Source organism: Lycorma delicatula, chromosome 4, assembly GCF_047948215.1.
Source record: "Lycorma delicatula isolate Av1 chromosome 4, ASM4794821v1, whole genome shotgun sequence".
Lineage (NCBI taxonomy): Eukaryota > Metazoa > Arthropoda > Insecta > Hemiptera > Fulgoridae > Lycorma > Lycorma delicatula.
Window position 1 is genome coordinate 211,304,304 of NC_134458.1, and position 24,530 is coordinate 211,328,833.

The 24,530-nt window shown below is 29.2% G+C and overlaps 1 protein-coding gene across 3 annotated transcripts in view; it reads right to left on the reverse strand.

The window, feature by feature from the left end:
• Window positions 1–11,667: 11,667 nt before the first annotated feature.
• Iml1 (GATOR complex protein Iml1) overlaps window positions 11,668–24,530 on the reverse strand; it is a 199,049-nt gene continuing 186,186 nt past the window's right edge. For all 3 annotated transcript variants that reach the window (XM_075365142.1, XM_075365139.1, XM_075365140.1), the window contains 2 exons: window positions 19,809–19,999; window positions 11,668–16,218 (listed from right to left, as the gene is read on the reverse strand). In XM_075365142.1, coding sequence (XP_075221257.1) covers window positions 15,946–16,218; window positions 19,809–19,999 — 464 coding nt within the window. In that variant the 3' untranslated portion in view covers window positions 11,668–15,945. The remainder of the gene's footprint in view (window positions 16,219–19,808; window positions 20,000–24,530) is intronic.

Genomic DNA, 24,530 nt, shown 5'->3' on the forward strand with positions numbered 1-24,530 from the left:
ACTGGCTTTAAGTTTAGTTTTGAACCGCAACTACAGATGTCGCGATTTAAAAGTACCACCAACATTGCAGCGTCAATCTATCTAACAAATATCTAGTGATAAACTAAACATTAAACTTCTCACAAAAATAGAATCTGTTAATTTCCGACTACAGGTGCTACAAATAATACTAAAAATTATATATATTTATTTAAAACCAATCTGAGTCATTGATATTCTTTTGGATTATGAAAACGTATTTTATATATTGATTCAGCGGCAGCTTGGTTTTTTCTTCATTAAATTTACGCATTAAATTTGAATTTCCTGATAACAAACGGTTCATTCACAGCTGTAATTATAAATTTAAAACAAAAAAAACAGCAAAATTATAAATCCAGTTTTATCATGTTACAAACTCAAATTCATTAACTTCTCACCAACATTTTTTTCATTTGGTATATTATAGTTTAATTATTTATGATCAAAAATGTGTTTATTATAGAATAAGATAAATAAATTACTAACTACCTTAAAATAAATTAATTGAAAAATAACAAAGGAAGGTAAAGTCTTTCAGATAATACTTAACAATGTAGTAGTTAATTTTGAACATATATTTAATGAAAAGATACACATTTTCATTAACATAAAACTGCTTAAAAATAATTTACACAGCCTGTACTTATTTTTTAATTAATTAACTACATACCAAAAATAACTTTTGAGATTAGCCAGAAAGAGAGTGAACATCTTGATTGACATTCATCCACAAATTTTTTTTTTTAACTAGTTACACAATATTTTTAGATCTCTGTTATGTTTCTATTTACTAAATACCACTAATTATTAAAACAGTAACTTTGGCCCAGCACATAATGATGACTTTCTAGCTTAATAGATTGATTACTTGTAACATCAATCATTAAAATAAATAAGAAAATTTTGTTTTATATTGGTGAATGATTAGCATAAGATTCTAATTTGTCATAAGTCAGAAAGTCATTTATGTGTGTGTTCCTAATTAAAACTTTAAACTATTTAAAACAAAAGCAAATATAACTGTTGAATCATTTCAAAATATAATCAACTTATGACTAAAAATGAAACCACTTCATACTACAAAAAGTTAAGTTGATAAATTATCTTTGTTTTTGTTAATTAAATCTGTAGTTTCTGTTTACTGATAAGATTAAAACTTAGCACTATATTTACTATAAATGTTTTTCTTTTGAAAAAAAAACATTAAAAAATGATTTCATAATAAGTTTCACCATCCTTCTTAAGATCTTTCAATTCCTTTATCAATGGTTTTCAATAATCATCAGTCCTAGATAATAATATCTTTCAACTTTTGAAGTTTGCCACAAATTAAAAACAACTACCAACAAATTAGTAACCCTTAATTAGGCACCACATTCAAAAAATCAAATCTTAGAAAAAGTATCATATTTTAATTTTTAGTATTTTTTTGATTCTGTAGATTTTATAACATATATTTTATACTGTTTTATTCTTACTTTTATTTAAAATATGGTACTTAGGAAAATCAATAGTAGGCTTCTCCAGAGATCTATAAAATAAAATAAAAAAAACATTAAATTGGCCCATTTGGTGAAGAGTTTAGGATTCAAGAAACACTGAAAAAGATTTTCAGGTCGAATTGAAAACCTCTTTTTTTTAAGTCTGTTGAAAAAATTATTTTATTTGTAAAATAGTTATACCCAAATTACTTCCATGTGTTCTCCCAATCTATTTAGATGTGTAGCTAAAAAGCAAGCTTTAGATGTCTCATTCCATGGAAATTAATTCCTCTCACATATAGCCCCAACTCATATTGCATGAAACATCTCTCTTTGTAAAAGAAAATGCAAGCTGCTTTACTAGTTGATGTTTACTGTGTCAAGGAATCAAGAAATGTTAACAGCGAATGTGAATTGCAATCGTGGACATCACTCATTATGCCATATGAAATCTTACTCTGTGTGATATCAAAGATCTCTTGAAATTAATCTACCTCTACCTTCCCATGTCTCTCTCTGAATATTATTATTATAATTTTAGATGGTACTTAATAATTTATATGAAATGTATAAGAATTTTACTATATTTTTTCTCTAGAGTGAAAAATTTCAATAGCGCCTTAAGATATGAGAAATGATTAAAATGGGAGTTCTTAAACATTTACTTTATGCTGACACCCCAGCATGTACTTTTTTTGGATTAAAAATATATGATGAATTAATTTGTGAAGATCTCAAAGATTCACTTGATGCATTATTTTATATTGTGCTTACTATTATTTTAATAACATTGAATATTAAAATTATAAAATTATTTATTGTACTTACTAAAGTAGCTGTACGTATTGCAAGAAGAAAATGCTTTAATGCAATTAACAATAATAGTAATAATAATAATGGTAATAATATTTTTAATAGCCAATCTTCACCGTTTAAAGATTTAAAACCAATAAAAGAAAAATCTTCCAATAAGATTTGTAACAAAAGAAGATCAGCAATATTCACTTTGCGTCACAATGACCATAGAGAAAACTGTATAAAATGTAGGCTTAGATATAAAAAAAAAATTAGTAATTATTGGTTACTGCATGTATTATCTGGCAAGAATAAACACAAGGTAGCAAAAAAAATTTCTGATAATGGATTTAAAATTATTTATTTCAATGATAAATTTAAAAAGAAACCTGTAAAAAGAAAAAATCAGTTATGCAATGTAAATAAAAACACCGCAAATTTAATAGAATGTAGAGATGAAAAACTTACTCCTCAAGAAAATCTAACAGTAAACAGAAAATCTAGTTTTTCAGTTATAAATAAAAATATCAGTGGCAATGATAATAATTATAATACTAATAATAATGAAGATACTAAAAAATCACAAAATTTTGTAGAATGTATTGATGAAAAACTTACTCCTCAAGAAAATCTAACAGTAAACAGAAAATCTAGTTTTTCAGTTATAAATAAAAATATCAGTGACAATGATAATAATTATAATACTAATAATAATGAAGATACTAAAAAATCACAAAATTTTGTAGAATGTAGTGATGAAAAACTTACTCCTCAAGAAAATCTAACAGTAAACAGAAAATCTTGTTTTTCAGTTATAAATAAAAATATCAGTGACAATGATAATAATTATAATACTAATAATAATGAAGATACTAAAAAATCACAAAATTTTGTAGAATGTAGTGATGAAAAACTTACTCCTCAAGAAAATCTAACAGTAAACAGAAAATCTTGTTTTTCAGTTATAAATAAAAATATCAGTGACAATGATAATAATTATAATACTAATAATAATGAAGATACTAAAAAATCACAAAATTTTGTAGAATGTAGTGGTGAAAAACTTACTCCTCAAGAAAATCTAACAGTAAACAGAAAATCTAGTTTTTCAGTTATAAATAAAAATATCAGTGACAATGATAATAATTATAATACTAATAATAATGAAGATACTAAAAAATCACAAAATTTTGTAGAAAAAGCATGTATATCGAATGAAAATATTGACAAACTATCGGAAAACAATAATAAAAGTGGTGACCAAAAATACGAAGAAACAAAAGTTTTACAAAAAAAAAACAATAATAAAAATGTATTAAAAATCATAAAATATATTAAACCAAATATTATTAAATATCCTGCATGGTTTTTAGTAAAAAATAATGAAATGAAAATAATTTTAAGAGACAAAAAAAAAAATATAGCAATTCTTAACAGCAATAAAAACCGTTTGAATAAAGATAGCCATAAATCTTACACAAAAATTAATGAACAAAAATATAAAAATCCAAAAATGAATTGTAAACAAGGTAAAACAATACAGATGAGAAAAAAAATGACCAAATCTACTATTCATAAAGATATCAGTAAAGATACAAGTGAATTTACCAGTGAATTTACCAGTGATAACACCAAAACTGAAAAAAAGCACGATTTTCAACAAATTAAAAACTTAAATGAAAAAGTAATATCAAATAATCAACAACAAAAAAATGATTGCAATGAAAATTCAATTAAAAAAGGGATATGTTCAAAAATAAATGTATCTGATCATGCAAATAAACGAATAAAAAATAGTCATGTAAGTTATATTGTTTCAAAATCAGATTCTACACAAGAGGTTCCAACGAAGGTAACAAAATTGCATGGAAAAAATGATAATAATACTTTAGGTAAAAAAATAAGAAAATATAAAAATAAAAATAATATAAAAGAAGAAATTATGCATAACCTTTTACACATGTCAAAAGATACATTAAGACATTTAAGACATAGATATAATTTACATAAGAGTAATAAAACAAAGCAGTCTAATAATTTAAATAAACGCTTAGATGTTATTTTTGAACATTCACCTTGGGCACTATAAGTACAACTTTAAATTAAATGTTACAAAACTAAACCTAGTTAAATAAAATAACCAAATTAAATATGTCAATAATTAAAAAAAAATATTAACGAAACTGAGTTTATGAATATGGAACATTCACTGATATCTTCAATCGCCAAGATATTTTTAAAAAGTAATTCAGATAATATCATAATAAAAATTTATAATGGAAACTTGATCTACACTAATTGTTCTACAGTTTTGTTCTTAGCAAATGATGACTAAAATGCACACAATATATTACATAAATGATAGGAAAACTCATGTTAGTGTATTATGAAAATAATTATTTTAACAAAATATAATTAATTTTTTAATGGAGTAAGTTTCATTCATGTTTCAACCAAATTAATATTAGTATACAATTAACTGGAAATGTGTAAATTTTATATTTTAAATAACAGTTAAGCCTGTAAAAATTTTTAATTTTTTAACTGAAAATATATTAATTATGTAGTTTTTTGCCATTATCTAATTGGATAATGATTACCTTTTTTGTTTTAATTGTTAAAAACTTAGGAAATACAACTTTTAATAAACTTATATTTAAAAATGTTGTTTTTAATAAAAATAGAGCTTTCTGTCACCAATAACATATTCATTCATTAAATATGTTCCCAATAAACAATAATTATATGGAGGTTTAAATCAACTCAAAATACAATTTACTTTCATTTACTGTTTCAAAACAGTATGATGAAATGTAACACTAAAATTTATAAATAATTCTTTTTCAAATTATATTAAACTTTTACATACCATTTGAAAATAATTCATTTATAACTTAGTTTGTCTCAACAGCAATTATCTATCAATTCAATAACATCGTTTCAATGTGCTAGATTGAACAGTGCACCCATTAAGTCATATTATGGTCTCATAATTATATATTTTTACAACCAGAGCAGGATCTTATGGAGGAATATATCTTAATTTAAAATTTGGGCACTTATAATTCAGGGGAGGGATATAATTCTAATATATCTAGGTAGTTAGTTGTTGTTGGCTCCAGTAGGTTCTGAAAAGAAAAATGCATTTCTGGTAAAATAAAAATACTAACATTTTTATCAGTGTGCTATATGTTCACTTTGGGGATATCATGTTGGTTTTCATAAATACATTTAATTGTCAATAAACTCTGGTCATGCATTATATGTCAAACTGTGATATGTAGCCATTATACAGCATGTCTGAGAAATCCGTGTATTCCTAAACAAATGTTTTGTGGACTTATAAATATGATATATGAACACATTTTGTATATTTATAAAAATTTGTACTTACAAAATATTTATTGAGTGGATCTGCATGTACACCATTGTTCTGAACACACAAATTATGCATCTTCACATCCTCCTTGACTTTCTGCAAAGCGCCTCTGGAGTTATGGTTCTAAAGGTTCCAAATTGTCAACATAATTCTTCATTTGTTTTATGTATATATATATATAATAACTCTTATTCTTTTGTTAGACAAATATAAAAAAACTAAATAAGTTGGAAAATTAACCAAATTATAGAAAATTTTCTAATGAATTCATTAGGTCAACAACCAAATAAACAAAATAACAAAAACAAAAGCAGAAAACCTTGACATTTCATCCAAGATGGAGGCTTTATCAATACAAACCACAAATCAAAACCCAATTTTGTGGTTTGTCTATATATCAGCACTGAGATACACAGGCCTTGATTATTTCACACAAGGGCTTCATGGTAGCAATTGCAATGTGGCCAGTGATGCTTGTGAACCATAGCCATTGCAGCAGCCTGTAAATTGTTCATTTAGAAATTAGGCATTTGAAGAGCAAAATGAGAAGCCCCTTCTTGCTGTACCCAGAATTGTTCCATGATACCCTTTTCTTGAATTTGGGATATTAACCATCTTTCCAAGATTTGCAAATAAGAATCACCATTCATAACTTTAAAAAATATATATAATTGGAACAAGTATCAATATATCATTCTGGCTCATATCATGATATATGGTGGATTCCTTTGCAATTGCACGCAAAAAATGAGGATTTTTCTTAATTCAGAAAACCACAATCCTGATTCCCGAGTTGTGATAATTGCACATTCATCACATTCTCTTCAATTCTCAATTTCCATAGCAAAATGGCACGGGAGCTTGTTACTCTGAAAAACAGCTGAGATCCTGACTTGTGACTTCGTGTTCAATCATTATGGCTATGACAGTTTACAGAAACTAAAAAAAAACATCAAAATAGCATTATATCTCAGAACAGATAATAAACATTTTTGCTGTTTGCTAGTTTTACTTTGGCCCTTTGATGCAAACAAAGTTACATTGTGATTGAGCCTTCTTTAGTCTTGTTTTGAACTATGGTCGTGTGTGTACCTTCCACAGTTCTGAGCGTTTTCAGATTGAGTGCTTTAGCAACAGCAGTGTTAATTTTAATTAAGGCTCATCAATCTGAATTATCCACATATTGCAAGGTGCAGATTTGTTAGGGCAACCACCTCAGTGTAGCAATAAGGTGGCAACGACTTCTGGTTGTAAGTTCCCATTGAGTAAAGGGATCTCCCTTAGTCCTACTTGCATTCTTTTAATAACAAGGGCAGTAATCTGTGATTTTGTGTCATACATAGTATACATACTGCACCCTATTGATCCAGCAGCAGCAGAGGTGCATAGAATGACAGGAGAATACTAAGGTTTCCAGCTGCCTGTGGCTCACTGCGGGCTTGCCCAATATTCAAGGTAGGAGGAAGACAGCGAGAATCTCTTTAGAGATGGCTAGTCAGGCTAGGAAATCTCTGGCCATGGAAGGATTCAAGGAGGTGGTCAGCAAGTCCAGGTGGAAGAAGAAGCTGGAGCCTGTTCCTTCACCTTTGTCAGAGGAAAAGGTTTCAGATATGGATACAGCAGTAAACCCAATCCAGCAATAGAGGCATTCAAAAAAGCAAAGGGCAAACCTGGCAGTTCTGTCCTGCTAGTCAAGGCAGCCCAGGGCGACCTGAACTACCTCATCGAATTCTTGGACCACCCCGGCAGTCTTGGCTCAGGCACAAGGAAGGCAATTCTTCCTCAATTGGTCGAAGTGAAAGAGGTGCTTTCTGTCTTGGTAGAAGGCTACGAGACCCTGGCCTCCAAGCCCAAGGATCAAGATAGTTCAAAAAGTGGTCTCAGTTCCAGCACAGCCCAGGCGCTATGCCGAAGTAGTACTTGGTAAATGTGAAGCCAGTCAGGTCAAGAAACCCGAGGTGTTTGTCAACAAGCCGGAGGGTTTGACCAAAACGAGTGCTGACTTCAACAAGGACTTCCAGGCTGATCTCAAGGGCCTTGAGATTAGTGACAATAAAGAGACCAGCAAGGGTCTAGTCATGGTCGCTGACAACAAGGAGACAGTCCAAGTCATCCAGGACTCTCCTCTCTTTTTTCCTGTTTAGCCTCTGGTAACTACCGTTTAGATAATTCTTCAGAGGATGAATGAGGATGATATGTATGAGTGTAGTCTTGTACATTCTCAGTTTGACCATTCCTGAGATGTGTGGTTAATTGAAACCCAACCACCAAAGAACACCAGTATCCACGATCTAGTATTCAAATCCGTGTAAAAATAACTGGCTTTACTGGGACTTGAACGCTGTAATTCTCGACTTTCCAAATCAGCTGATTTGGGAAGACGCGTTAACCACTAGACCAACCCGATGGGTATCCAGGACTCTCCAATAAAGAAGCTTGAGGTCAAGGTGGACCCCAAGCGTGGTCATAAGCCCCATCCATGTCTTATGACATTAACTGTAGTCTCTCTGATGAGAAAGTTTTGACCCTGATTAGGGAACAGAACACCCACTCTTGGATGAGGTTACATTCAAGAAGGAATGTAGGCTTGTCTTCAAGACAGGGAAGCATGATGCCCCACGGTATCATGGAGTTTTCGAGTTAGGCGCCTGGTCTCTTCCATTAGTTCTTGTCTGAAGGTAGAGTCTTTCTGGACTTCATCAAGGAAAACCTTGACATACAGTGACACTTAAAATATTGTCACTTCAACCACAGGGCCAAATTCTGTAAGTATGCAATTTTTACCAACGGTAAGGATATCCCAGGTAAGATTCAGAACTGGTCTGTAGTCGATGATTGCACTTGTGATCATCGACTAATAGTTTTTGATTTGGTATGTGGGCTGCGCAATGTCTATAGGGGATACGTCCCTGTTCAGCAGGGGCGCTTCCTGTACAGGCGGGCAGATTGGCCTAAGTTTTCTAATATTCCTGCAGCCAGGCTTCATGATTTTGCTCGAAGACTGGACGATCTCCCGTTAGATGACTTGGCAGAGAATCTTTCTTCTGCGGTAGTTAAAGCCACTGATTAGTCGATTCCCAGAGGTACAGGTCGAGAGAGAGAGTAGCTGGACAGTGGACTCGGGACTTGACAGTGATGAAGCGGACTGTGAGCTGGCTCAGGAGAGCCACACAGCTTGAGGATAATTCTGATTTGTGTGCAGCCTTGCTTGCGAACTATAGTCGGAAAAGGACTGAGTATTTTCACAAGATTAGGTCTTCTAAGTGTGTTTCCTGGCACTCTTTTGTACAAGAGCAACAAAAAAGTAACATCAAGAGGATGGATGAAAGGTGCACAGAAGGCTTTGCCATTTGGTGTATCTAAGATTTGGTGTGAATCAAAGGATCATGTAACCGATTGTTACTTTTGTTTAACAAGTGTGTCTGGAATTTCTAAAAAATCTGAACATACAGTAAAATATACTTCATTGCAATCTGCAATCAGGTCTGTACCTCACGTGAAATTATTCCAGTTCCTGAGCCACCTGTGAGTGTGTGTTCTGAAAGCAGTGATGAAGAGTAAGGCAGTACTGAAGAAGATGGCTATGAGATGGTATGAGTGATGGAATGGTACGAAAATGGGTTAGAGCTTTTAAAGATGGCCGCCAGAATGTTCATGATGAGGAATGGAATGGATGACCTTCTGTCATTACTGAAGATTTGGTGCAGAAAGTTGATGAAAAAGTGAGGGAGAACAGACGCTTTATGATTTCTTCGCTATCTGAAGAGTTTCCTCAACTTTCAAGAAGTGTTGTCTATGAAATTGTGACTGAACGCTTAAATTACTGAAAATTGTAACCGTGTTGCAGTGGTTATTAAGTCAGGCGGCAGACTTCTATGATGATGGTGTTCAAAACTGGTTGCACAATACGACAAGTACCTTAATATTGGTGGAAATTATGTCGAAAAGTAGATTACAATACAGGTTTTCACGTAAAAATAAAATTGTTAAGAACATTGTACTTGTTTTTTTAAATTTCAAAATGGTACTTAGTTTAAAAACATGCCTTGTACATTTACCAGTTTAGCCACTAGGAGCAATGTATTATAATTTATTCAAGATGTTTTTTATAAAAGAGAAAGTACAATAGCTGTTAGTTAATATTGTTATTAAGTTAAACATTTTAGATATAAAAAAAATACAAATTATAGTGAAGCAATACACCTGATTTACTGTGAGGTATAATAAAAAATGTTTTTTTATGGGCAGAAAAACAAAGTTGTATTTTATAAAATATCCCATTTAAGATATGTTATATGATAAGGAAAAGCATGTTGAACCAAAGTGTAAAATAAAAAAAAGTAGATGAAAATAGACCAGATACACAACTAACTGTGGCAAGATTCATCACATTTAGTAGTCTTGGTAGAGGTAGTCTACTACTGAGACAGCATACTACTTTAATGATCATGTAAGTTGTGAGTCTGTTAAAACAGTTCGTTAGTGGTTAAACAATTTCTACTATTTAAAAAAAAAGTAATTATAATTAACCATTTTACATCAGAAACGAAGCAAGAATCTGTTTTAATTCAACCTGTACATCTGAACATCAACCTGTCTGTACGTGTGAAATGCAGTTAAGGCCAAATGTGTTTTCTATTACTTATAAAAATTTTCAGCAATGTTCACTGCTGTAAACAAACGCAGAATAACAAATAAGCAATGATTTTTCATAAAACTTTCCATTACAAAGCATCAACCTGTACAGCTCCAAACATTGTAGTTTGAAACATAATTGTTAATGAATCATCTGATAAAATTTAGAGATCCAACTATAGTCTAGAAGTAGATTTTCTACAAAACTGCTGGTGGTTATGAATAAAGGTCTCCATTAAAATGGTAATTCTGTGTCTTTAATGGTTAACCATTTTTTATAGGAAATTAGTAACTAATGAAGTTAAACATAATGGAACATATCATTTTTAAGAGAATTTAATTCTAAGACTGAATATAACTTTAAAAGTATTATTCAATCAGTTGTTCAGCTACTATTATTTTATACATTTTTCTTTGACAAAGATGGTGCAGAGGAAGGTTTCCATTACTAAGCCACCGCTGTTGGCAAACTGAACACATGATATCTCACTCCTTATGTGACCTTGGCTATTGTGTACCTTTCCTTAAGCAATATGGGCTGCATTGCTCAGTGCTTTCAGCACCACAGCTGACAGAGTATATAACACTGTTTCCAGTTTTTAGCAGAGACTGGGCTATGAATTATATAGTTTTACTACATTACCACTGCCAAACCTACCAGTGCTTGTGCTTCCCTCTGTGCAACAATATTACATTCATATTTTTGTAGAGCTCAATTTGTTAACTATTTTATTACAGTGTTGGTAAAACACACTGTTAGTTAAAAAAACTAAAAAAACCAAGACTGTAAAAAGCATTTTACAACTTGCTAATAGTCTAATTTATACATAAAATTTTGTTATATTAGCTACATTTATATATGACTGTATTTTAATAGATGTGTGTTGGTGTACCTTATCATGAGGAATAAAAGAACTTTTTTCAATTCTACACGTACCAAAATGGATAATCCTGCTACCCATATTGTTATATACTAAAATCAATAGATAACCTTAAACTCAAGATAGCTTAGACATTAATGGATAAATTACTTTTGCTTGTAAATGATAAAAACTAATACCTAACAGTTTGTTAAATTGGTCAATCTCTCCTTCATTTTTAACAAAATATTACATTACTTATAATTTATATTTTAATACAATAACCCAGAAAAATTAGAGCATTTTAATTTAAACTCCAGCAGAGTGTAAGTTAACTCGTGATTTATGTTTTGGGTCAAAAATCTTATGACTTATTTGCCAGGATTTACAGAAATTAATTCCTTAAATTAATATTAATTAAAAAAAGGAGAGAAGATATATTACAATTATAAGAAGTAAAATACAAAAAAAAAAGTAAAATACAAAAAACTAAATATAGATGTATAAAATCTTTTATTTAGGTTTAATTTAACAAAACAGAATAAAAAAATTTAACAACAAATCTAAAACAAGCAATAAAATATAATATAAAATCCTACAACTGACTTTTTTAAACTTGCATAAAATTAATTATATTATTATAATTGTATAATTATATTATTATAAAATCATATTTTAAAAATAATAGTACAAAGATGTTTACAGTTACACAATATATGAACAAAAGTTACATTACACATGAGTACAACAAAAAAACCACAGTATTATTTCTTAACACTTTGAAGATCTTATTTAGCGGTTTTAAATTCTTTGAAGACATTTTTTTGAAAACTTAAAAAAATAATTTTATGAATAAAAAAACAACCTGGTCAACTTTTTTTTATAAAATATCACAACAAAAAAGTATTTCAATTTGGATATTCATATAAGTGATATGTTTTATTTATCTAAATTCAACTGAGACTGTAAACTATAAACAGTCATTATCCAGAGACTCATTTGGGCATAACCAGCTTTTAAACTACAATTGGACTAAGGGCCAGTTGAAGTAAAAAAAACTGCTATCCAAAGTATCTTTATAAACAAATATAAATGGATCTATATAATTGCAATAATGATAATCCATATAAAATTAATATTTATCAAAATTGTTTAAAAAGTAACAGATTATAGCATTCCTTGTTATAAACATTAATGACAAAGTTAAAATGTTAACTATATAGAATAAGCCTGGAATAACAATTCATCTTGTTAAAAAAATATTTTTATTCTTAAAAACTTACAAATAAAGTTTACTTTGTTGAGAAAAATTAAATATTAATTGTATTTGCCAATGGAGCACTTTTCCTTAAAAAAAAACTTTTAAAACAAAGATCAAATCTTGTGACCAGCAAAAACATAATGATATCAAAGAAATAAAATTAAGAATAACTGCCATATTATATACACTGAACTGTTATGAAAAATTATCCTTAAGTTAGTAATCATTTCTCTATGACAGACAGAATAACTGAATGACGAGACCTGAACAAGAGCTTTTTCAAGAAGAAAAATGAAATTGACATCTGTATCTCAACTTTCTAAATGGTTATATGTAACATGAAACAAGACCAAAATAAAAATTATTGTATATTCATTTAACAGCTGTGTTGTTAGCAATTCATTAGATGGAATTGAGAGTAATTTATTCAATCATGATTCAAGTGACAGTCTTCTGTTCAGTACAGTTACAATCATCACAGTAAAATTATTTTGTATATATATATATATATATTTTTTTTTTTCTTTTTGTTTTTTAATATTAATAAATAGTGAAAGTAAGATTTTTATATTAAGATTAAGTAAGATTTTTTTTATTATAATTGTTACATTATCACATATAAGCTATATAAAACTTGAAAATGCAAAATTACTACAAAGTATTGATTTTTTCAGTCAAATTTCCACTCTATCAAAGATTACACTTAAAAAAATTCATCTCAAAACGCTTAAAATTAAACAGCTAAGAAAATACAGGTTATTTATGATATGAGGGTCATTCAGTAATTAAACAGACAAACAGTTTTAGTGAAGGAAACACGAAATACGGGCAATTGAAACATTTGTTAAGTGTTAATTGTCAACCTTGCGAATAGTGTTAGTCAGCTGTTCAATTAATATCTACATAAACATAACCTCTAAAGTCTTGGTTACGATGGCGTGTCTACTCGAATTAAGTACTTTTGAAGTACAGCATTCTGTGATCAAATTTTTATTTTCAAAATTGTACAACTGTCAGAAATATTCTGTCGGATGAACAAACAATACGGCAGTAGTTGCATGAACCAGGCAAGTTTTTATGCATGGGTGGAAAAGTTTAAAAGTGGCTGCAAAAACATGACTGACAAGCACCACTCTGGGTGTCTGGTAACAGTCATTACATTCTTGTATTGATTCATTTATCCAAGAAGACCGGCGACTTACTGTTGAACAAATTGCTGAAAAATGTTGAGTAAGTGTTGGGACAACTCATTCCAAAACAAACAATTCAAAACAAACTGAACTACTATAAGATTTGTGCAAGGTGGGATATCAAAGCTTACAGCTCATCAAAAAGCTGAGATTTTGCATTTGCACAGAACTCAAAAATTGTTTCAATAATGAAGCTGATGCATTTATGGACAGGATTTTAACCTGTGATGAAACTTGAATACATCATTTTGAGCCAGAATTCAAGTGGCAAAGCATGCAGTGGAAACACACTGAATCTCACGTTTCCATAATAAATTCAAATGCAACCATCGGTTGGTTAGGTCATATTAACCAACTTTTGGAGTTCCCATATTTCAATCTTCTGTGATTATTTGGAGGAGCTGCCTATCAACAGCCTGTATTACTCAGCAATGATTGAGAAGAAAGTCAAGTCTGTGTTGAAGAGGAAATGTCGGGATTGGCAGAGGAAGGCGTGCTTCTTCGTTAAGACAACACTTGACCTTATATGACACAAATGACGGAAACTATTGGCAAAGTGGGTTGGGAGCTCCTACCTCACCCTCCTTACAGCCCTGAACTTGTCCCTTTGGATTTTTATCAGTTTGGTCCAATGAAAGAAGCTTTGCATGGCATCAAGTTCAACAACAAAGAGGTAGAGAAAAAAGTACAAAACTGCCTTTGAGATCAAGGTAAAGAATTCTTCACTGAAGGGATAAGAAGACTCATAAAAAGCGGAGAGAAATGGATGGGGATTATGTAGAAAAGTAGACAAAAGAATTGTATTTATTTAATATTATTGAATGATAGTCACAAATGTATAACTTGTGCAAACCTGATCTTTTAGTAAGAAAATCTGTGAACGCAATAATTTACATTCAATTTTCAGATCTCAAATCCAAGGGAAGTTGGTTAATTGAACACTAGAATAACAAAGAAATAACATAAGTCTATCACAGATGTACTACAGCGTTTACAGAGATGAAAATTTATGGTATAAATTCAGAACGCTTATCGAATTCTAGAGAATCATCTTTTTTATTATAATATAAAACAAACAAGATATATGAAATGTTTCTCAATCCTCTTCAGCTCTGAACTTCCTCATAATCTTGCTTTTTCATAAATTTAATTCACAATTTGTTACTAGAACTATATTTTTGTAAGCTTTCTTGGTCAATTTTTTATTAAACCTTCAGATTCATACATTTAACCACAAACTTCTTTCTTCTACATTTAACTCTAAAACTTCTTTATCTTCATATCTTTCATAACTTTAAGCAATATCTTCTTTCTTTTATGGAAACTTATAAGAAAAGTAAAGCTGATGAATACATAATATAATGTGATTATTAATTGATATAAAACGATAATGTGTAAAAAAAAATAAATCATATTCTAAAAATGAAAGAAATTAACAAAACTAAAATTAAAGTGGCTCAAATTGGGGGTAGAATATCTTTACAGATGAAAGTTTACTTATGTCATGCAATTTTCCTAGTAACACATTGAACTTTAGGCGCAGGATTAGAAGGCTAATCTTTCCTTGTAGCTACTAAAATCATTACACTTATTTTACAACCAATGTACAGTAAACAGTATTCAAGAAAAGAATATTTAGTTAACTTACAAATAAAAGCTAAGTAATAGTTATTGGTACAATGAAAAAATAAAACAAATAATGGAATTAAATATGAATGGGTAATTATATAATTAATGAAAGAAAAAATAAAATAAACATAAAAGTAAAGTGGTAAAAGTACAATGAGGTTTTTAATAGAATCATTTTAGTATTATATGTAGAATTAAGAACGTCAAAAAGTTTTTTTAAGTATATGAGGAAAGTTTACAAAAGCAAAATATAGTATAGATAATAGGAATTACAAAAGCTCTTTACAGTTTTAATTAAACCAACACACAATTAATTTTATGCAAAGCATGAGAGAATCGTTGTTTCAAAGTTTTTTCACACATTTCATCTAGTGCCAGTAGAATATTCTTTTACTTCTGGAACTAAAAATCAGATATGGAATCAAAATAATCTGAGAAGGTAAATTTACATACTGAATTCTATAAGATGCATCTACAGAAAAGTACTTGAAAGACAGCAAGGCTTAATTATAGATAGGGAGAAAATTCTTATGTAATAAGTTTTAGGGTATATTAGACAAACATAATGTTTTATGCATAATAATCTATTTACAAATTATTAAGTTGTAGATTGATACACCCATATTCAAAATAAATATAAGTTTACAATTAATTAAGTACAACTCAAGTAATAATATATGGAATAGTAATGCTATTATGAAGTTTGTGATGATGCTGATGATGTAGATGAAGAAGATGATACAGTTGAATGTTGTGATTGCATTTGAGGTACTGGTGATGATTTTGCAATTTTTAACTGAGTCAAACAACTACTCCAAAATACTTTTAACCTATTATTAGAATTATTGCAAAAGGAACGGAAATCACTTAATAATTTATTCTGAAATGCTTCATCACTTGTTGCTGGAGTCGAACTCCATTTCCATTTACGACTTACCATATGATTCCACGACCAAAGGAAGCCGACCTACAAGAAAAATATCTAATTACTTATTTTACATACACACATATTACAGGAAGAATGACAATGACTATTAAATAATTCTAACATTTAAAATCTTTTCTGATATTTTAATAAAATAATATTAATAAATTGACTTATTATAGATGTATTATCAATTCCAATTTTTTTTTTGTTTTAAGTTCAACCGTTGTTTTTTTATTAATAAAAAAGATAATATCTTATATAAAATAGAAAAAAAAATTATAATGCCTAAAATAAGTAACAGACAAACCAAATTCACAAGGAAAGTTGCATTTTCAAAAACTACCAAATAAATTCATTTCAGTCATAAAAAATAGAAAAAGTCTTATTTCCATGATAATTAAAAAAAAATTTTTATATCAGAATAAGAAAGAAAAATATTGTCTAAAATATTAAGACAGTTTATATCCTAAAATTGTACATATCAAATCATTATATATATATATTTGTCAAACATGCTGTCCCATTAGCCGGATAGTAATTAATTATTTATAGTTATAAGCTACCAAATACACACATGTATCATGTGATGAGTGTTAAAAAGAGGATTTTTGTAACTCGACTTGAATGTGAGTTCTATCTTACTTTATACATGTGTGTATTTGGTAGCTTATAACTATAAATTATTAATATATATATAACAAAACGCAGTTCAGAAGTAAGGGTTGATGAGTTATAAATAGCAATTGGCAATACAGATTGATTTGCACATGTGCAGCAGCTTTAATAGGTCTGTGGGGCACCTAACTGGCACATTGCCATCAACTAATTGTTGTTTGCCTTTGTGAGACAATGTGTTAAAATAATGACAAATCCTGCCAGTTGTAAAGTTCGAACAGTGATTAGATTTCTAAATCATGTTTAGAAGTATAATAAATATTATGTCCTGGCGGACATAATCCTGCTGAAATTCAATGTCAATTGAGTGAAACATATGGGCATACCATAATCAAATAAGGAAAAACGAGGCAATGGTGTTGTGAATTAAGGAAAGTCATTCAAATGTTCACAACAAAAAGAGAAGTGGCAGGCCTAGTGTCTGGAGTGATGATCTCGTTGACTATGTGAATGCAAAAGTGAGAGAATATCGTTGTTTTAAGATTAGCAATTTTTGTCAAGAATTTCCAGAAGTTTCAAAGTCAATATTATTGATAATCAAAGAGAAATCATGGCAACAGTATTCTGTTACCAAAATATGGATGTGCTTTTGATTGATTTCATGGAACCTGGAACATCCATCACATTACAAGTCTATTATGAAACATTTTCTAAACTGGGTTGTGCCATTCAAAACTGATGACAGGGAATGCTAAAATCAGGAATTGTTCTTCCTCATGATAATGCAGTCCACATATGGCTGCATATACAACAGAAATAATTCAAAAATTTGAATGTAAGATTTTTTATCATTCCCTTAGAGTACTGATCTTGCGCCCAGTAACTACTACCTATTTCTACACCTCAAAAACTGACTTGCATCTCAATAATTTGAGGAAAGTGAGGAGTTGAAAATCTTAGTGCAAATGTGGCTACAATCCCAGGCGGTGGAATTTTGTACAGTGGGCTTGAAGAAGCTTGTTTCACAATATGTTTGTTTCATAAGTGTTTGAAATGAAACGGTGATTATATAGAAAAATAAAGTAACTATGTATTTTAAACCATTAATAAATGTTTCATTTTTTTCATTTTGTTACCAATCGGCCATTACCTACGTTTAAACCCTAGCTGTCTAATAAATTTCAAGGTATCTTTCCTATGAATCAGAGAATGAAAAATTCTTAACAATTAGAGAAAAAACCTAAGAAACTTGTCACTTTCACCTAGGTATTTAAGTTTATTATATATTTAATACTCCTATCTTTCTAATATGATATAATACATTTTCTTATTTATTTTATAACAGCCTTACTGTTGTCTGGCAACCAAAATTCTACTATAGTATACAAGTTGTCAAAATTGTATTAGATATAGATATTTTTTATAGGGAAAATATGAGTTCCATGAAATTACTGTCCATGTTTCATGTTGTTCCATAGTGCTTTTTGTTGCACTATTTCACAGATCCCCCAAAACATTCCAAATGTTGTAAGGTGTAAGGTTCAGTGGAGAGATCAATGAAAGCTTAAAACAAATTTAACAGACTATGTAAATTATAGATTCAGAGTTCTATCAACTAAGAAAATACTTAACATCTTTTACCAAAAGGAACACCTTCAATAATTTCACTAATAATAATTTTAATTGAAACAACAGGAAACATGCCAACTGGTCTGCAACTTCTAAAAATAAACATTTGGAACTTTTTCCACATGTTGCTAAAAATTCATACATAAGACAGTACTCTAGCGGCATTGTTTTTTGCCAATTAAATTCATCAATTTTGACAAAGATCTGGCAATTTTCACTGCAGGATCTTTTGACACTGCAAATCAACACATTTCATACAAGTACAGAGTGGTCCAAAAGTCGCAGTACAGCCTATTATTTTGTACAGAAATGTAAAGAAAATGAAACATTTAGATAAACCAATGTAAATTATATATGAGAGCCCACCTTTGGGGTATAACACAACAATGGCCACCATTTTGAATTGCCGTTCATTTATTTAAATGGGGAGGGGATCATGTGACATATCAAAACAGATTGAAATTTAACCAGGAATTCACTTCTGCAAATTTAAGTATCAATTGTGAAAAAAAAATTATTTCAGATCTTCACACCAGCAAAATATGAAATGAGTGCATGTTACAAATGGAGCCGCAATGCTTCTAGTCAGTTCCTTTTTCTGCTTGCACAATTTGAAGTTAAACTTCCAAAATGGAGAGCTGCTGAAATAAATTTAATTTTGTTTTGGTATTTATATGAGCTTAAAGCTTCATGTTGTACAAAAGCAATGGCTGTTTCCTCGACTGTAGGTAAATCTCATAATGTTCTAGACAAAATTAAAGACTATATGAAATAAAAAGAATATTAGAAACTGCAGCAACCTGTGAATATGACAAATGATACAGACAATTAAACTTAATACAAAAGTAAATTCAAGGTGTGCTGCAGCTGTATTTTGTATTATGGTAAGTAAAATAGTAAATAAAAAGAGGTTAATAAATACAATCCTCAAATGATTAGAAGTGTTTTTAGAACTTCCAAGCACCATATTTTTACACCACTTTATTTATTTTGGCTGTTCTTTTCTAATTTCTCCATCCAACATTTTGGGTTAAATGTAATGTAATAAATAAATAAAAATGTTTATCTTCTTCAAAATGAAGAAGATAAACATTAACAAAGTAGACAGACATAATACGTGAAAGATTGAATTAAATTCTAGTTACATGAAATTTTCATTCTTTATAAAAATTTTGTTAAGATGTTAAAATTACTAAGCCTCACTAAGATTAAAATTTTGAACTTTGTAAATGAAAAATTACATAACTTCCACCATGGAAGGTGTTTGGTTTAATAAGTCTCTAGTTATTAACATAATTTGATGAAATTGAAGCTGCACATTAAATACAAATTAAATGAAATGCATTGTATTAAAATTTTTAATTTATAAACTGATATATGCTTACTCTTGTATCAGGACCGTACTCCTCTAATCCAACATGTCTTGTAATATATTCATGATGAGGACTAGCAGCAACTTCTTCTGGTATCTGATACCTTGCAGTTCTTGTAGTTCTATTATTTGTACGGGAAATAGATGTTGCCCTACTACGAGTTTTATTACATGGCATTGATGGAATCATTAAAAACACATTACCTGAAATATAAGATTTTCATTTATATTTGTGTTGAATCAGACTGAATCAGACAGATCCAAGTAATAGATTAACTAGTCTCTGTGCCAGATATGTGTGTTGGATCTGTTGAGTAACAAGTGTAAATTGATTTTGATTGAATCATGGAATGGTCAAGTAAGTTGGATTCTTGTTTACTCCTATAAGCTTCTATTGAAGCTGTGAAGTTTATTATACAATGATTGGTTTCAGTTACTGCAGTTAGTTTTTCTATGAAGATTCATATATATTTTAAAATATTTCACTGTGCTTATCAGAATTTTAAGATTTTTTTATTTTATCTTTGATTGTTTAACAAACATTTTTGATGAAATGTGATTAATTGTTCAATTTTGGCATGAATTTCTTCTAAAACTTATAGAATTATTTAAAAATATTTTTATCTCTGGTGAAAATTAATTTCTTTATATCTTTTTCTTATGTCTTTTCCAAAGCTTAAAATTTGTATTGCCTTATTTTTGTAAATTTTCCAGAACTAACTTTTACAATGTATTGCATTTTAGAATCATCATAATTAATTACTTATCTTTATTCAGTATTTTTAAAGATTATTCTATATCAATTATTCCAGTTTTCCATTTTTGGTTATTCTGCATTCTTTTATAATTTTGTGATTGATTATATTTCTATTCCTGTTTTATATAAAAATGAGAAACACTGTATAATGAGAATAATTTTCTATTAATAAAATTCTCTTAAAAAATCATTTTACTATGTCTATTCAATTTTATTATTTATATGAACATATACTTTCAGTTTATGAAAAAATTCCAAGAATCAGTTTATGAAAAAATTCCAAGAATCAATCTTCACTGCTTAAAAATATACTGAAATAAGTAACTCTATTTTCTGCTTTGATAATGTATGAAGTACATGCATCATTCAGGTCTGATGGGAGTTTTTAATCCCATTAATGTTCTCCCAACCACTCTCAGGAATGGTTGACCTGAGACTATACAAGACTACACTTCATTTACATTTATATATATCATACTCTGAAGTAATACCTTACAGTGGTTCCAGAGGCTAAACAGAAAAACAGAGAAGATGGAAGTAAAAACTTCTGAGATTCTTGTGAGAAATGACTTGTGAGGATCCATATTATTCTTTTCAGAAGTTCTGATTTTTAAAAACCTTTTTCTATTACAACCATAACTGTTCTGATTTGTGAATAGAATTATTTAGATAGATGGGTTAAATAAATGGAATAAACAGCATAACAAATATGTTAAACACAAATTAAAACGAATGAATTTGTAGTTTAGCATCCTACAGGTATATAATGATTACTATCAAATAATTAAAGCAAAATATCACCTACTGCTTATCCCTTTAAAAATTCTCTCACACTAGCACTTTTACACTGCACACCAATTCATCGACATATAAAAAAGTTTTCTTTAAAATTAAAAAAAAAGGAAGTTACTCTTTTTTGGTCAGATTGTTAAATAACTACATGAAGAAAAATATTTACTGATAATAATATATACTGCTATGTATTGGATTAATTTATAATTATATTAATTCTACTATTTGCTGAATCTATACTATTCAAATTTCGCCTGCTCATTTATAATATTAATATAATTATTTTTTATAATACATAGTAATTCCAAATTGACGGCAATCTCTCAGATGATTCTATAGCCAAAAATATGAAAAAGGTTCATATAAATATACATCAGAAAACAGTTAGTTAGGGAGTTTCAGCTAGCAAAATATTTAGCCCTGCTTTCTGCTCCCTCTGTGAAATTAAACTGAACCAAAATTCTTGGGGTACAAATCAAAGGGGTAAATTTGGTGCTTCCTTATGGTTTTTGATCCAAGAAATAGAATAAAAGTGGTCCCAGACCTCTATCTGCATTAGATTTTAAGAAAAACAGGGTAAAACATGTAACAGTTTTGCTGGAAAATACACTTTTCTTAGGTTTGGAATAAAATAACTCTGTTAATTTACAAATAAAAATTTCTAGTTAACTTTGTAGAGAATTTAATTCTGAGAAAACTGATGAAAATAATGTATTAAAATTAAACACAAATTTGAGTTAACTTTAATTAGAAACAAAATATACAAACTGGATAGTAAAAGTGGTGTGACTAAAAACAGAACAATTTTCATCAATGTTTGAACAACATAATGTAAATGAAAACGAAAAGTAAACTTATCAATAACAGAAAAAAAATTAAATAAACGTAAATTAAAAAAAAAAAAAAAATCACATACTTTTTGGTTTTTTCTAAAAATTATTAAAAATTAAAATGTTCGCTTGATAAAAGTGCAAAAATTTAAATGATTCATCACATCATGACAGTAATGGGCAGGTGAAACCTTGCCTATTAATGGGTAATGGGCAGTAGTGGGCATCATTGAAAAACCACAACTGCGCACTCTATCTAAAAGTGAAATATCTTCCAAGAGTACCATCAGACTTGTTTGGAAAAAAATGCAAGTACCGCTCTCCAATGGGCCTTGGTGATAAGAAAAAAGGGCCTATGAGATTATCACCAAGAACACCAAACCACACATTAAATGAAAAAGTGCAATGGAAATGATTTGCGGCAGTTTCACAGAGATTTTTTCTGTACAAGTATTGAGTGTTTTGATAATTTGCAGTCATTTCTTATAAAACAGGATTCATCAGTAATTAGAATATTATTGAGGAAATCGGCATGATGTTTACATATTAATTAACCATCAACAGAATTTCATCCGTTTATCAAAACCATACAATACTAATAGAGTTATTAACTCTAGTACGTGTTGTATGGAATAGGTATAATTGTTCTTCCTGTAATGTTTGTAACACACCTGACTGAAAAACATGAAAGCAAAGTGGCAACCTACTTGTGCTTGAGGTGGCAGATAATTGTACCGCACTCAATATTTTTTCTTCAACATTGGCATTTCTCAAAAATGTTCACTACCAGCATCAAATTGTTGTAGTTACCTGTATCTTGAACTCCTCTCCAAAGCCTCAAATGTTTTTCCAATGTTGATCGAGTACTTTTCAACCTGGATTATTTTCCCGGTATTTACGCATAGCAGCCAATCCACTTTTATTTAATTTACCATAAATTAACAACACATCCATCAATTCTCCAAATGAAAACAAATTTGTGATATCACCCATTATTATTAACAGTACAAACCCTGCTCAAATGAATATTCAAATCCTAGATGCTAAATTTAATTGTTGCTCAACTGTTATTGCCAATCTAACAAAAAGTAAAAAAAAATTTAATATGTTTTAGAAAGATATCTTTCAAATTTATTTTTATAATTTTTAGCATTTGTATGTAAATTGTTCTGTTACAAATTGTACCACTTTTCCGATCCAGTTTGTGTGTTTTGTTTCTAATTAAAGTTGAACTTCTCAAAGTTATAGTTAATTTTAATATACATTATTTTCATCAATTTTCTCAAAATTAAATTCTCTACAAAGTTAACTAGAAATTTTTATTTGTTTACTGGCAAATAAACAAATTACTTTATTCCAAACCTAAAAAAGTGTTTTTCCTATAAAACCTTTTCGTGCTTTACCCATTTTTCTTAAAACCTAAGCAAGATACAGGTCTGAGATAACTTTTATTCAATTTCTTAGAACAAAAACCATAAGGAAGCAACAAATTTACCCTCTTGATTTGTACCCCAAGAATTTTACTCTGGTTTAATTTCACAGAGGGAGCAGAAAGCAGAGCTAAATGTTTCACAAGCCGAAACTCGTTAACAAACTGTTTTCTGACCTATATTTTTATATGAACTCGGCTTATATTTTTATATGTAAGAGCTTACTTATTTTTGGCTATATCTAACGAGAGATGACTGTGCAATTTGAAATCACCTGTATGTATTTTTTTGAGAGGCAGTTTTTAATTTATTATTACTTATTTCTAATACTTTTATGTCCTGTAGATTAGAAAGTGCATGTTTGTTGTATTTTATGTGATCTGCATAGTCTGATTTTTTATTATTATATTTAAATGCCTGTAAGTGTTTCTTAAATCTTTTTTAAAATTTTATATTTTTCATACTTATATAATATTTATTACAATCCTTATTACCACAATTCTATGTACACCAGGTTTATCAAAATTGTTTTTATTATTATTAATTAGTTTTTTAATTTCTTGTAATTAGTTTTTTGAGCTATTTTATAAAAGTTGGTAAGATGTTTTTTGAAGAAGTGAAATTTATTGTTATTATATACTATAGGTAGAAAATTTTTATTATCATATACGAGTAGAAAATGTTTTTTTTATTGCTGTATCTGTATTTTAATTTATTTGTAAAATGATTAATGATGTTTTTATTATATCCATTTTGAATTGTTATATGTTTAATTAAATTTAAAAAATTACAATGCAATTATAAACTGTACGGTAAGTTTCACAGATATCATTTCTTCCACTAAAAAAACAAAAATTTCTATAATATAAATAAAACTGTTTTTAACAAAACAATACTGATATCAAAAAAGGTAGACACTGCATTTC